The 16,448-nt window shown below is 33.4% G+C and overlaps 1 protein-coding gene across 3 annotated transcripts; it reads left to right on the top strand.

Moving 5' to 3' along the window:
• The first annotated feature begins 6,537 nt into the window (after positions 1 to 6,537).
• LOC144855910 (uncharacterized) lies at positions 6,538 to 8,049 on the top strand. 3 transcript variants are annotated; one of them, XR_013614877.1, is made up of 3 exons: positions 6,538 to 6,710; positions 7,290 to 7,423; positions 7,734 to 8,049. XR_013614877.1 is itself a non-coding variant. In XM_078713865.1 (2 exons), exons 1-2 carry the CDS (start codon positions 6,555 to 6,557, stop codon positions 7,168 to 7,170), a joined length of 369 nt encoding a protein of 122 aa, XP_078569991.1. In that variant the 5' UTR covers positions 6,538 to 6,554; the 3' UTR covers positions 7,171 to 7,723. The 3 variants fall into 3 exon arrangements, 1 of the variants encoding a protein (XP_078569991.1); XR_013614876.1 differs by having other exon boundaries at positions 6,958 to 7,423; XM_078713865.1 differs by lacking the exon at positions 7,734 to 8,049 and having other exon boundaries at positions 6,958 to 7,723.
• Positions 8,050 to 16,448: the final 8,399 nt, after the last annotated feature.

Below are 16,448 nucleotides of genomic sequence, written 5' to 3'. Positions count from 1 at the left end.
TCTATTCAATCACCGTATGAAAAAAAAATCCTTTGTAATTAAGGGTCAAATGTCAATATTGACCAATCATAGAACGTACCTATAAAATCAAATAAAAACTTATATTTAATAAAAATTGGATGTTTTCTCATCCTGTTAATCAATCATACGCAATGTAAAAGAGCGAATACATCATTTCATCAGTTGACATAAGGTCAATTTCATCAGTTGACATAAGGTCAAAGGTCAACATTTTAATACACGTATTAGTTAACAAATAAATGCAAAGTTGTCCAAACTATGATATTGATGGTTTTACAAGTAATCAAATTATTTGATTAGTAAAGTTATGTTATTTCATTATAATTTTGATTAATATAATTATAATACTGCATTTAATCAAATCAGACTTTGATCAGGATAGGAAGCGAATAGGAAGAGATAAGGGGTCAAAGTTCAAAATTGACCAATTATAACAATGTATTATATACATATGTATCATAACCAATTTATTGAAGTTCAATTTGGTCTTTTAATACATTTGTATGGTTATATGTATCTATTCAGTCGCCTTATAAAACAAATACTTTTCAATTAAAGGTCAAATGTCAATATTGACCAATCACACAATTTGCATATAAACACAAATAAAAACTAACATTTAAGACAAAATGTTATGTTTTATCATTCTGTTAAGACATCTATCAATCATACACAATCAAAAGAGCACATTTATCATTACACAAGTTGACAAAAGGTCAACATTTGAACAAGTGATATACTAAATAATGCAAAGTTATTCAAACTATGAGATCGATGTTCATAAATGTAATCACGTTATTTGATCAGTGAAGTTATGGTATTTTTATATTTTTTCTAGTGCGCATTATTTTAAATGTATTAATATAATACTGTAAAATAAATAATAAAATTATTAATATTATTAATATTTAATATGACGGTTAAAATGTTATGATGTTAAAATGTTACGCTGACCTTCAATGATTTGCCACTATACAGTTGCATTTATTAGGGCTACAATATTCGTTTTTGGAAAATAAACTACTATTCATCACGGAACCAGAGAATACCAATTCGTACAGGATAGGGCATAGGCAGATCCAGGTGGCCAAACTCAATCCACAACTCACTACACAGACAGACCACAATTTTTATATAGCCACAGATAGTTTGGCCCATACAGGAAAGAGTTTCCTGTACACAAAAGATTCTAAAATAACCCATATGGATTTGCCCGAATGAACCCTCCAAGGACCCTTTTGGGATCTCTATGTGGTGTGCTACATAAGGCCCTGTATTAGAAATTAATATGGGGTAAATAGTTCATAGATGAACTATGGAATAAAACTAAAATGTTCACCCTCAATCTTTAAATAACATTTATGGATTTGCCCAAATGAACCCAATGGCCGATTCTTCATGGACCTTTCGGGGTTCTCTATGTGGGTCTACAAGAGACCCTATATTGGAAATACTGTATGTGGGGTGAAAATGTGGGTTCATAGAGATATAATAAATATCCCTGTGCACCCTCGATCATCCGTAAGGAACATTTTATGGATTTGCCCAAATTAACCCAAGGGCCGGTCGTTGACACTGTGAGTTCATATAGACAGGCGCGGCCCATGGAATAAAGCTGCCTGTGCACTCTCGATCCTTAAGGAACACTTATGGATATGCCAAAATTAACCCCCCCAAAGGCCGGTCCTCCATGGATGGATATTAAGCCCCATAATGGAAATATAAGGGGTGACAATGTGGGGTTATATAGACAGGCACATGGAATAAAGCTGCCTGTGCACTCTCGATCCTTAAGGAACCGATTTGGATTTTGCCTAAAATGAAACAACAGCAGGTCATCTATTTAGACCCTTCTGTTTTTCTCTACTGTATGTTCAGTTCTACATTTAGCCCCTGTATCGGATCAATGCATTTGGCTACATACGTTACTCTGTTAGAAATATATCGGGTAACTAAAACTGTAGGTTCCAATATTAAGCCATGGGAAAAGCCTGTCTGTGCACCCTCAATCCTTTTAAAAGGAACCCATATGAATTTGCCACAATGAACCAAGGGTAACTTCTGAATTATCTATGACCCGTACATTCCGTTTATTGGAGATACATGGATACCTGATTGAAATTGCTCAAATGTTTCTGAAAGACATTGTACTGTATAGTAGTTGTATTCCCCTTCCACACCTCTTTGCATTAAATCCGCACGATAGGCTCTTATGTACAGGATTTCAAAGCAATAATCACACTTGTATTTTTCAAGCAGTATAATCTATTAGATTGAATAAAAATATCTATTATAAACAATTTGCCGTTAGAAATCTCTATGCCATGTCGTTATTTAGATGAGAAAAACAGGTCAAAGGTTAAAATTACAGAAAAATAGTGTTTCAGTCACTTTTTGAAAAAAATTTTGCATTATGGCAAGTATAAACATATATATTGTGAACAATTTGATACCAAAATTGGTTCCTTACGACAAATATTTATTAATTTATGTTTTTATAACCTTATTCAATTATGTCAAAGGTTAATAACCACACTTCCGGTCATTTTCAAGCAATATCATCTGTTACACTGAATATAAATGTATATATTGGGAACAATTTGCTCCTATTCTTAATTCTCTCCGACCTGCCGTTACTTAGATATAGCAAAAAGGGTCAAAGGTCAAAAATGCTAAAAATGGGGTTTCCGGTCAATTTTACAAAGAAAGTTCTGTTAGAGCTAATATAAACATATATATTGTGAACAATTTGACACCAAAATTATCTCACTAGGTCCAGAATTTCCAGAGATATAGCATGTTTTTATATTGGTCAATTTTGAACTTTGACCCCTTATATCTCGAAAACGCTTCCTATCCTGATCGATTACCTTCCATATTCGTAATCTACGGAAAATTCTGGTCTAGAAAAGTTGGATGGCAATTTGTCCCCTTTCGGGTGGTGATATCCCCCTCCTGCCACCGGACTATACAATAAATAAAATGATACCAGTACACTACATAAAATAAACAACAAAAAAGAAGGAACAAGTTAACGCATACTGCCGTTAAAAAGTAAATAAATAAATAAATAAATAAAATGTTAATAATACAATTGGGTTTGTAAATGTTCATTAATCAGATAAATAGTATGAATAATAATGCATGCAAAAAAAACCCAAAAAAACACTAAATTGCGTAATATGAATATTTTGAATTGGGGCATCGGTAGAATATTAATCGTAATAAAATGAATATGTAGGCTACGTATATATAATTTATAATAAGAATCGTAAAATCGTTTAGGCTTGGTTTCAATATTAGCCTAATACAGTACCATTACTATTAGTGTAATAGTGATAATAACAAAATGTGGGAATAATAATAATGTTGTTAATAATAATAATAATAATGTAATAATAACAATAATAATGATGATAATGCAGTATTAACAATAAAAGGAAGAGATGGCAATAATAATGGTAATAAATAGTAGTCGTAATAATTACTATTCATAGTGAAAACTAAAACATTAATTTACAACGTAGGGACAAACTGGACTACAGCGGGAGCAAGATAAAAAGTTAGGTTTGATATCGTCAATAAAGTTACATTCGGAGATTACGGAGATCTGTTTTTGATCTAATAACAATCTTCTTCTTATTTTTCTTCAGTATGCAGTTTATCCGTCCATCGAGGGACCACGCGGCTTCCACTGCGTCATGTGCTGTCGTTTCGCGTAGTAGATTCATGCGAAGTGGCGTTAGATTCTCAGTTATAGAAAATGACGAATTTTTAAGTAATTTCTTATTTCGAAATACCTCTGCTCTTGCGCGGTAGGTTGAGAATTTAACGATAATTGGACGTGGTTTAGTTTTAGAACGTGATTTATCCTGGTGTAGTCCTGCTTTCTTTCGTCCAAGACGGTGTGTGCGATCCATATCGATTAGTTCTATGTCATCACAAATACGAGATGATATTATTTCTAAGGCTATCTTATCGGTGTTTTCGGTATTATCTGTCTCGGGTACGCCGTGTAATAGTAGGCAATTACGTCTACTATACTGCTCAAGGTCATCTAGTTTTTCTAGTAAGTTGTTGTGATCGTTCGTCAGCTTATTGTTCTTCTCTTGTAGTGACGTAATTTCACCTGCAATACTCTCGTTGTCAAGGGCAACGCTACTGTAAATATTTTGACTGACCTGGTCAAGAATGGCGTCACTTATTGATCGGATGACCCTTTCGTTTCCACATATTGATGCTATGATTTTATCCATAAGATTGGAAGATGATGTTTACTTATTGTCGTAGCAACAATACTTACGAGTTCTTTATCGTCGGAAAGAAGAAGCTCAACATCTCGCATTGTCGATGAGTCCGTTGTCCGTAGGCCTTGTTGTTGTTCCGAGGTACCGGCTTTTGGTATGCCAGGTGACTCAGTAGGCTGTTTATTAGCCTGACCTCCATCCTTATTCGTACTTGGATTGACAGTAGGCTCCGACATCAGTAGTTCAGTTGATTTTTCCGTAGATCGTTTAGATTTAGAGCTCGATCTAGTTGACATCATATGTATTATTATTATTATATATAATAGTTGAAGAGTTGGATGCCGTAGTTAGTAATAATAGAGCAATTAAGTGATTTTTTGTTATGCGACTACAACATTTGTTGTTCAGCTAGCATCGCCGACGATATAACTTCAAATACCTTTTTTGTAGGGACAGTACAACATACTGAAATATTTATAGACCTACTGTACATACAATTTTAAGTAAAAAAAAACGATTTGTTGCCCAATGCTTTTTAGAAGAGTATAATAATAATAATTTGTAACATAATGTGGTAATTATGTACTATTAACATTTAAACATAATTCTGACCAAACCCAGTAGTAGTAGTAGTAGTAAATAACCTTTACAATGAAAGTTTTCTTTCTTTTTTTCTCTCTACTTAGCGTCATACATTCTTAACTTTACTCATTCTGGAACAGTACTGTATTCATCAAAAGATTCAACAATATTAAATATGTGTAACCCTGTATTTTGATGCCTGTTTTTGACCATGATTACAAATGTAAACAAAAAGTAAGAGCTATCAAATTATCTTGTTAAAATGCATACAGATAATTTGTTTGCTTATTTTAAAAATAACTTTTTTTTGCAACGTTATCATTATGTTTTCTTTGTAGATAATGAAATTGACATACAGTGTATGCAAACCATGACCGAAGCAGATTTTTTACAAATAGGTGTGGCTACATTTGGTGAGAGGCGTCGGTTGTCAATTGCTGTTAGGTCACTAAAACCAACAAGCTCAGGTGCATCGTCATCACCCTCCAGATCAACGTCATCTGATCTGGACATACCGACACTTTCATCAACACCACCCACACCTACACTTTCTCCATCCACATCACGGCCATCATTGCCATGTTCGAGTACACTTTTATTGACACGTACATCAGTAAGTTACAATATATTTAAAAAACTAAATTCATTTTTATATGTGTTTGCTGTAAATCTTTGTAAAAACTTACACTATTGTCCAATTTCCTTTTTACTTGTGGTGCAAAAAAGAGGTATAATCATATTTAATTTCCAGGATTACAATATTAAGCACATATTGGAAAACCATGTCAAAGGTGATGCGATCCTTGATGAATTAAACCAAAACAAAATGCCATCTGTGCAAAACCGAAGAAACTTGATCCAGATAACGGTGGCTGATCTTGTAGAAAGGGGTGGGAGAGGACTGTAAGTAGGTTACTCTTTATACAGTTGTATGGGATGTTGGTTATATAGAAATTGATAAAATGTGGTCAGTAACCGTCAAATCAATGTATTTCTATATATATCCATAGGTACCCAACAAAAGATCAGAAGCTAGCTTTGGCTAAATCGATCGTTGAACACTTTCCGTCAACGAAAGACACAACGTAAGTAAGGGTATGTTTGCATTAAAAAAGGTTCATAATGGGTCAAAAGATTATGTAAACAAAAATTATGGTACAGTATTTCTACTATATAAAAAACCGTCCTCACCAAAGTCAAATCGGTAACGATATTTGGGTAATTTCTTTTTTTTTTTAACTTCTACCTCTGTAATCACATTTTTTATGCAGGAACATTTCTACAACGAAGGTTCGGGTTTTATCGAATACCGACTTAAAACCCTTCGGGTTCCAATGGCTGCAAAAAGAAAAGCACATGAAAAGACCAAGCGGAAGCTCACAGCGCATGCAGCTACTATGGATGATACACTGAATGTGAATGATTTTGAACCTACAGCTAAGCTTCTACAAAAGGTAATACATTATTTTAAGACTAGAATAATTTAATAGAATTAATAAAACTTAACTCCTTTGTTGCCCATAGAACTTAACTTAACCATCCTGTTCAGTTTCAGAAAGATCAACTTAGTATAAATACCTTGAAAGCAGTTCTTTTTTCCTTTTTGTCAAATACCGTATTAAATTGTTTTATTTTGTTTTCTTAAATATAAATATTTTTTATATTATAACTTTATTTTACATAACTTTATTTAAGATTGAATGGATGAAGTATCACCCACCTAACCGTAAAAATACTGCGCAGATAAGGACATATTTTAAGGAGACAGCCACCATGAGGTCAACGATCATTAAAACAAAAAATCCAACAATAAGAAAAGTGCTTGAAATGTTTCCACGAATGAAGGACATGCCATCATTGGTAAGATATTTACAATGACAATTTAAGTGTATGTATACTGGACCTATGGTTTAGTCCTTATCCGAGAAGACTTGTTCTTCCACCAGAACAATGAATTGACTGAGCCTTGCCAATGTTATGGCTGTGGTTTGTGGCGCCCCTGTCGTACTGCTTGGCCCCTATACACTGCTCGATATTTGATATGTAACTTAACACAATGAAATTATTCACATATTTATCACTTGTCTTTACCATTGTTTTTCCACAGATAAATCTTGATTTTAAGATCACATATGGAGATGACATTTCAGACGGATTTTTATCTAGATGGAACGTTTTTCTTTTAGAACCTATCTTGAAATATGCAAAGAATCAAACCAATGCAAATGTGGTTGGCATTCTTAAAAGTTTTGAAGATGGTGGAGATCGTAAGTATGCTGGCGTGCACAGCCTAGGCGTAGTACACAGTATTACATTTTAAAAAGACGATTCTTTATCTAAATATTTACAATTCCTATTCACAAGTCAAATGGCTTAAATTGAAAAGTTAGGTATATAAACTAAAAACATAGTACTGATATCTTGTATGTTTATTTACAGGTGACCTATGTGTCCTAAAGGTTTTAGCCCTGATGCTGCCATTTTCAAATGCACATTGTACAAAGAAAGGCAAAGGAAAATCAAAAGGAGCCAGTAGGGAGGAGTCACTTGACTACCTTATCCAACATCAACCAGTAAGTAACAAAATAGAAGGTCTTGTTTAAATAATTCTTGATTCACAAGCAGTAACAATAATTGAGTCATCTTTTGTGCCTAAATAAATTTGCTGTTAACAAGTTTTGTTTCATTCACACATACAGTACATTTTTCAAATGTCCTATTATTAATTCCCTATTATGTTTCATCAATTTCGTAGTTTCATTTTTATTTTATGTACCTGGTTTATCAATTATTGACATAAAGTACACAAAAATAAATGTACTTTTTATTCTCTTATTTTGATTAAACAAATAAGAACAACGATATTTCTTCTTATTTTTACAGATTGGCACCAGTGTAGACACGTTTGCCAAAAACACGAGTGACAAGTTCAACCAATCATTTTTGTTAGCCCTTAGTCCTTCCACAAATCCGGAACAATATTTTCTTGTCTGTGGCCATTGTGCGATCGAAGCTGGTTCGGCAGTAGTGTTAGCTTTTGATTTAGCTTTAAGTCATTTTATACTTTTAATGTTTCTTTTCCTGGCTGTCTTTACTCTTTTTATACTTATTTTGCCACTACTTCGTATAAGTGCAGCAAAACTTTTACACCGCGAGTGCGAGCATTCAATGCAATTTTAAATACAAATTAAATGTAATCTTAAAGTTGCATTCTCTGCATCAATCATTAAAGATATATTTTCCCCCTAAAAAATATTTTTGTTAAATATGTTATTTTAATGTCACATAATAGTTATTCACTCTCACAAAAAATTGGGTCTGAGAAAAATTTATTTACCTGAGAAAAATGTAATTTAAAGCAAAAAATGGTCAAATTGTCTGGAAGAAAATGAGTTTTTGGGTAATTTAACTGTTTATTTTGTCTTTTTATAGGTGAAATAATTTTTCCCCCCGTTTTTTTTCTTATGGAAGTGAACAACTTCATTAAAACTGCAAAATGGCCTATTCAAAGTCCGATTTCAAAAATCTTTATTTTTCATGATTTTGGGGGACCATACATCTTTAAACCAGGTCATTTCTTGTCTTAAATGTACTTTCTAAGGTATGATAACAAGAGATGCATTCTGGGATTTATAGCGGGCCGCTTAAATTATTAGAATCGACTTATTTTTTCAAATTTTTAACAGTTTAATAGTATAATTTGTAGTTTGATGTTACTATAGCTTACTACAGTAGATAATTATAGATAGTTGATTGTAAACATTTGTAGTTACACACCTTTTATATCTTTTGTTTGTAGTCAATCGTGATACTATATGGAATTTGTAATCTGATAATATTGAGGAACAGAATAAACTTGAATCACGCATTGAAACCGTTGGCTTTATATCGTATGGTGTATTTTGAAGTTTGTTTAAATATTGGAGCCAACAAGGTATGTTTGATATAGGTTTGTAATTGGAAAAACAGTTATGGTCGATCTAGACTTTTTCAATATAGGAGTAATATTAGTTTTGTTTTATATATATTTAATAAACTGGTACAACTCCAGTCGACAACGAGTTGTTAATTTTCTGTGTAATAGCGTTTGATTTGAAAATTAATATGTTGCTTGATGATCTTTGTTTGGATTAATCAAGACGGCAGGATTTATCAAGAGCAGATTTGACCAAATCAATAACATCAACAACAGAAACTGGGTCGAAGATGTCAAATGGTGAAAGATGGCTGATTCTAATCTGATTCCGTATCTGTTCAATCTTCTGAAAAGGGAAATAAAAAAACTCTCCTGCAAGATCTATTGGATTTTCTTCCTAGCTTGCAATTTGACGTCGGCAAGCGTTGGCAGACGTCGACAAAGTCGTGGGCAAATAAAGCCTGTTTTCCTGTCGCCGTTATTCGACGCTATGGTTAACAATAATCGACGATCTTCTACGTAAACATTGAAATATTAACGATTTATAGGAAAAGGTACTCGCTATCGTTATTATTTCAACTTGATCGTTTTCAAACGATCGTCGTTAAACTTTTAACGATTAACGATGATAGCGACGACTAACGTCGACAGGAAATCAGGCTTAACGTCAACCTAACGTTTAAATTTTTACACAAAACAAGTGCTGTCTAACGTCATCTACTTACAAGTTGTAACACAAATTGTCAAAATTCAAACGTCTGAAATGACAATATATTTCAACTTTTTAATTCGGCAAATTATAGAATTATAGAATAGAATTCATGATGATGAGCTCGTAACAGACACACACATCTGATCCGTCAACAATTATACTTAAAATACAGCCATCGATTAAAAAACCAACATTTGAATATATATATATATAAACGGTGAATACAACTGCACGTCAACATGAGCACGAGAAAGAAGAAATAACAAAAAAGATAAAGAAAAAGATCGAGTTCTACTAGCCCCAGAATCATCAACTCTTGACTCTGGATGCGGGGACCCTGACGGAACCGAAGCAACAGAAGTGGGTATGCTGAGTCGGGAACTTCAAACATTCCAAACCGTCATCAAGAGTAAGCTAAACTCGATCATTCTAAATCAAGAGGCCTTACTCAAACGAATTGACAAGATCGAACATAAACAAACGGAACTAGAAAAATCGATCGCATTTACCAGTGATTCAATCGTAGAGATAGAGAAGAAAATCGTATCATTTTGTACGGACATTGAAGCCGACCGGAACAACGTCACATTACTTCAAAATCAAATCCTTAAACTTGAGAGATACTCTAAACGTTTTCATTTGAGATTCGGTGGAATTAAAGAAAATACAGATGAAATTCCAATTGAGAAAATCAATGAAATTATAAAGAATGATCTGAAACTACAAAACATTACAGTCGAAAATGCCCACCGTACAGGCAAAGCCCGTACTTCACCGACCGGAGCACCTAGACATATTATCGCTAAATTCCTGTTTCGACCGCAGCGCTACCAAGTACTGATGCAAGCCAAAACAGGTCATGTGTTGAAAAATAAGGGGATCTTCGTACTAGAGGACTTACCAGAAACTGACCTTAAAAAGAAACGTAATCTCAGAGAAATAATGGCAAAAGCATACGGAGAAGGGAAACGACCAGTGTTTAGAAACGGGAACCTCTATATTAACGGAAAACTCCACTCATAAGCCGTTCATACGACTTTTGTTTTTGTCAACAAATTCTTCGTAAAAACTACGATGTATGTAAACAAAACTAGGAAGCAATCAATTACATTTGCATATGAAAGGGTGTCTCCTGTCAAACGTGTTATTGTTCTCACCTACTATTACGCCACAATTAAGTAACAATCATTTGCATACAGATGAGAGGATGTCTCATGTCAAACACATGCTACCATACGACCACTGTATGTAAACAAACCGGCTAATCAATTACTAAAGTAACCTAGTCTGTCTTTCGAAGGTTTATGAACGGGTTGTTAGCAATCAAACTATTTCATTCCTAAACAAGAACAATGTACTTAATAAATCACAATATGGTTTCCGACAACAACATTCTACTATTCACGCATTATTAGATGCATTTGAAAAAATTACCTCTGCAATCGAACAAAAATGCTTTATGATAGGAATATTTTTAGATTTATCAAAAGCGTTCGATTCAATGGATCATCACATTTTATTACAGAAGATGAGACCTGATTTTTATAAATGATATGCCATTTGCCTGTAGAAACACAAACGTTATTATGTATGCAGATGACACTAATGTGTTCCTGCAACACAATGATATTACAAGAGCATTCGATATTTTAAACTATGAAATGGCATGTTTTTCTAAATGGTTTATTGCAAATAGATTAATGGTGAACACCAAAAAAACGAATTACATTGTATTTACTAGTAGAAATGTAAAAATTGACACGTCAAATCTAACTTTGCTAATTAATACTGATATTATAGAACGAGTAAATCAAACAAAGTTTCTTGGTGTTCATCTAGATGCTAAATCATCACTTGCATATCATGTAAATTCAATCGCAAAGAAAGTTTCAACAGCTATAGGCACCATGAATAAAATAAAACGCGTACTCCCATACGAAATCCTATTAAAAATATACAACTCTCTCATATTACCTAACCTAACATATGCCATAACACTATGGGGATCTACTAATCAAACTATTTAAAATCGTCTTTATATTTTACAAAAGAAAGCACTAAGAATTGTTTGCAACGTTCCTTTTCATCATCCTTCTCTACCACTCTTTGCCCGCACACAAACATTAAAATTATCTGAGCTGTACCAAAAAAGTGTTGCGATACTCATGTTTAAGTTTCATCATAAGAAGTTGCCTATTACTTTTGATTCTTTCTTTGCTACACACAATTCCAAACATAATTATGAGACAAGGGCTAAATACAATTTAAGCACTGCTTTCAAAAGGACCCTATTGGGCCAACAAAGTGTCACATACAGACGCACTAATGTGTGGAATTCACTACCCAATTACATTAAAATGTCAACCAGTATTGGTATGTTCAAACATAAAATTCATGATATGTTTGTCACCAGTTATCTTTAATTTTAAGCTACTGGTTAATTCATTTTCTCTCGACATTTGATTTGTTATTATCACTGCATTATTTCTATTGTTAGTATTTTTATCATTACAATTAATATGGTACATTATACTGTTTTTATTTATTTATTTATTTAATTATTTATCTATTTCAATTTTTTTTCGTTTTAAGGGGCTTTGCGTCTAAAGCATTAGCTTACAGCTTAACCCCATTCACAACTTCAATTAATTTTGCATGTACTTTGTATTATCTGAGATTGTGAATAAAGTTATATATATACACTTTAAATTTCCGTTGATTTAATGACGTCTGACTTCCTTCAATATCCTTAGCTCATTTGTAACCAAGGAGCTGTTGGTCGAAGAACAACTTCATCTTTAAAGGTATAGGATCAAGAGCATAAGCATTGAAAAATCGTTCTTTTCAGAAGAATATTAAGGCAGATGTATGCTCTCAACAGAAAAGCTTCTTTCATATTTTGTATTTTTACAACCTATTCAGTAAATTAAATTTTTTATTTATTTCAACTAAAGTTAGCCAACTAATTTGGTAAAAAAAAACCCCAACAAAATAACTGAAAAAGTTCCCTGTTTTCGAAGTATATTCCGCCATTTTCAAGTACAGTACAAATAATTCGGAAAAAGGCTTAATGTGACCCCTCCCCCCTCCCACCCCGACATATAAAATAAATAATTATTAAAAACTATTTCTATCACTTTTTATGAATGCTCTTAAAATGTATTCATTTGAAGATAAATTACTACATGAAATTTTGTTAATTTCTTAATGACAAACAAAAACGCGTTTTGGTAAATTACTGACCGTATTGTGCCTAAAATATAGAGATTATTCCAAGAGACGTTTAGATTTGTCCAAAATGTCAACATTTTCAACAAATCTGAATGTCTATATAATGGACAATCTCTATATTTTAGACACAATTATATCTATACTATAGTACTGTCTGTCGATATTATATACAAAATGTCCACTTGTGTCTATTTGAACGCATACTAACGACATGTGAGGCAGACGACGACCGGCCAAATAGGCAAGTACAAATAACTTAGAATTACCAAGATAAATATCATTGAATTCCGTCTTTCCGAAATAATTTATTTTGAATTTCGGTCTTTCAAGGATAAATTATCATTGAAATATGTCTTTCCAAGAAAATCTTTTTGGAATTGTGTATTTTCGAAATAAATTAACATGGAATTCCGTCTTTCCAAGGTTATTATCGTGGAAAGACGTAAATTAGAGAGGTTTCGCAATCTTACGAATACGATAACGAAAACGGATACGTCACGCACACGTATTCGTTTTCGTAAGCCAGTAAAAATCTGTTTCGCATGGCAACGAAATATTGAGGGCGCCGTCCAAAATATGACTGCGGTAAATGTGAGCGAAGCGCAGGTACGTGTTGCTTGGTGCTTGGCTACCTAGGCCTAGCGTAACATCAAAGTGAGTGAGGACTTTAAAAACTGCTTCTTATCAAAATTGACCTGGCATTTTAGTAAATTACTTTAGTAAATTACTTTCAATAAATCTATAATTATATTATAATCATGAATCATTCCTGATTCAAATGAAAATGTGCAAACTAAATACGAATATGACTGGTGATATTCGTCAACACGAATACACTTTACGAATATGAAATGGGGATCAGCTCAAAAGTTTCACAAATGTGTGACGTATCCGTTTTGGTTATCGTATTCGTAAGGTTGCGAAACCTCCCTATTATCTTAAAAAATACGGAATTCTATTCCGGAAAGACGTCTTAATCACTACTTTATTCCGTGTTCTAAGATAATTTATGTTGGTATCTCGGAATTTGACGGCCACTTTAAGCTTCCATCTGGTCATGTCGACATGCAATTTTGGTAAAGTCAACTTGGCAAGATAATGTATCTCGCAATGACGACATATAATGGTTATTATGTCGACATGATAGCCATATTTATGTCGACTTGATAAGATAAATTATCTCGACAAGTCGTCAAGGGGATGGCATTTGGATGCTTCAAGCGTCGAAGTAAAGTCAAGTTGGCAAGTTAATCTGTCTCGTCTAGTCGACATGTATTTATTAGAAAGTCAACTTGGCAAGATAAACTATCTCGCCATGTAGACATAAAATGATTACTATGTCGACATAATAGTCATATTTATGTCGACTTGACAAGATAAATTATCTCGACAAGTCGCCAAGTGAAAGGCACTTTAACGCTTCCGTAATTACGTACATTAAACCAACGAGTTAACATGCACATATCGCGCGCACAAGCAGCAAATTGTAATAATCCAACGCGTTGACTACGACACTAACAGACGTATCGTGAACACACAATTATTGAAACAACTCAATACAATCATGATATAATGTATTAACTCGATCAAAATTGTTTGAGTCTAGCACTAAATTTGATTTGATTTTTTTTTTTTTTACATTTGTGGGCGAAAAATTATCTATTTTTTTTACCTTTTTGTGGGCGTTATCAAATTTGTGAGCGATGGTCGTTTTCACATAGTCTAGAGCTTTATTGGTAGTACATGATATATAATTCGTCAACATAATAATTTCAGCTCTAGTTCTATAAATATTTTGCTACTCGGAGACTGCGGCAATTACCAAACTCATAGAATAATAAATAAAGACGCATACAACATAAGTTCTGGCTTAAATAGTTTAATTAGTAAATGAACATTCACCCATGTAAAACTGCACATAAAAGTCATAAGCAAATATAAGTTATATAGCAATAATTTTCCAATTCTAAGTAAGCACAACAGGGATGCTCAGAGAAAAATAGCCCTATTGCCATAAGTGTCATAATATTGGGCGGGAGGGAGGGAAAATTGTCTTCAACTTAATGTGATCGTGTTAACAGAGAGGATGCTTGATCAAAGAGGTCGAAAAACCCGCCCTCTCCGTTCTCAAAATAGAATTGTGTTCCCAACCAAATTCTTGATTTTTGCTACTCGGAGACTGCGGCAATTACCAAACTCATAGAATAATAAATAAAGACGCATACAACATAAGTTCTGGCTTAAATAGTTTAATTAGTAAATGAACATTCACCCATGTAAAACTGCACATAAAAGTCATAAGCAAATATAAGTTATATAGCAATAATTTTCCAATTCTAAGTAAGCACAACAGGGATGCTCAGAGAAAAATAGCCCGCGGCAGGTGCCAAGGCACCGCCAAGAGCAGCCCACCAAAGTGCAGGAAATAAGCAAGAATGTTCACTTACCCGCATGAAACTGAGATAAAAAAAAAAACAACCAGGACTCCCTGGAAGAGTCTCCAAAGAGACTGATACTTGATAGGTACAAAATCACCATTAATACAACGATGCTCCCCATGAAAGTATACGCAGATACTTCATGGCAGTATGTTGAGCATCAGCACCTTCCACCCAAGGCTAATCCAAGGGCTCCACTACCGTGCACTGCAATGGGAGCAAATTTGTACTAACACATCGCCAATAAACAATACTGAAAGAAAAAAACAAAAACGCATGGATGTGAGTTATAATGTAAATGTAGATTTTTATTCTGCATCGCAGAAATATAAATTATTCAATGAAATACAACAATACAGCTGGCCACCTCATAAACATGAAGAGGGAAATCCATGTTTGCAGTTTATGACCATTTTTTGGAGATCTAAAAGTATGATGCTTTTTGATTGGAGTTTCCGTAACAACCTGAGGTGATTGTCAATTAGATTGCCAAGGGCTTTAGGTTGTCAACAAAGCATATCCCAGGTTAAAGATGTATTGTCCCCCAAAATCAGGAAAAATAAAGATTTCCAAAATCGGACCCTGAATAGGCCATTTTGCAGTTTCAACGAAGTTGCTCACTTCCACAAGAAAAAAAAAACGGGGGAAAAAAAATCATTTCACCTATAAAAAGACAAAATAAACAGTCGAATTATCCAAAAACTCATTGTCTTCCAGAGACTACTTGACCATTTTTGCTTTAAATTACATTTTTCTCAGGTAAATAAATTTCTTTCAGACCCAATTTCTTGTGAGAGTGAACAACTATTATGTGACATTAAAATAACATATTCAACAACAAAAATTCAAAAAAATATTTTTTTAGGGGGACAATACATCCCTAAGATAAGATAAGATATGATAAGATAATTCTTTATTGTCATGAACACAACAAGGCGAACATGAAATTGGTTTTCCTTGATGCTTAAAAACACATACAATATATAAAACTTTAAAAGTATCAATACAATACATTAAAACTATATACAGTTGTAAACAAGTAAAACAAACTATCTTTGAAATGTTGAGTTGGAAACATGAATAGAGTTGTGGACGATGTCTAGAACAGAATTGGTAAACTTTCAAAAATTGTCTTCGGTTTTTCGGTAGGTTGATCCAATATTTAAATCAAAGACACATATAATATAAAAATATAATGTTTAAAGTACATATTGTTAAAATATTAAAGTGATTGGTTGAGAATTGATGAACGGAAAAAGAAAAAAAGTGGGCACATGTTTTCGATTCTCAAGCCACGGTCC

The sequence above is a fragment of the Antedon bifida genome, chromosome 11 (genome assembly GCF_963402885.1).
Source record: "Antedon bifida chromosome 11, ecAntBifi1.1, whole genome shotgun sequence".
Taxonomy (NCBI): Eukaryota; Metazoa; Echinodermata; class Crinoidea; order Comatulida; family Antedonidae; genus Antedon; species Antedon bifida.
The sequence above is the reverse complement of the archived record's forward strand: the minus strand, read 5'-3'. Positions and strand labels throughout refer to the sequence as shown.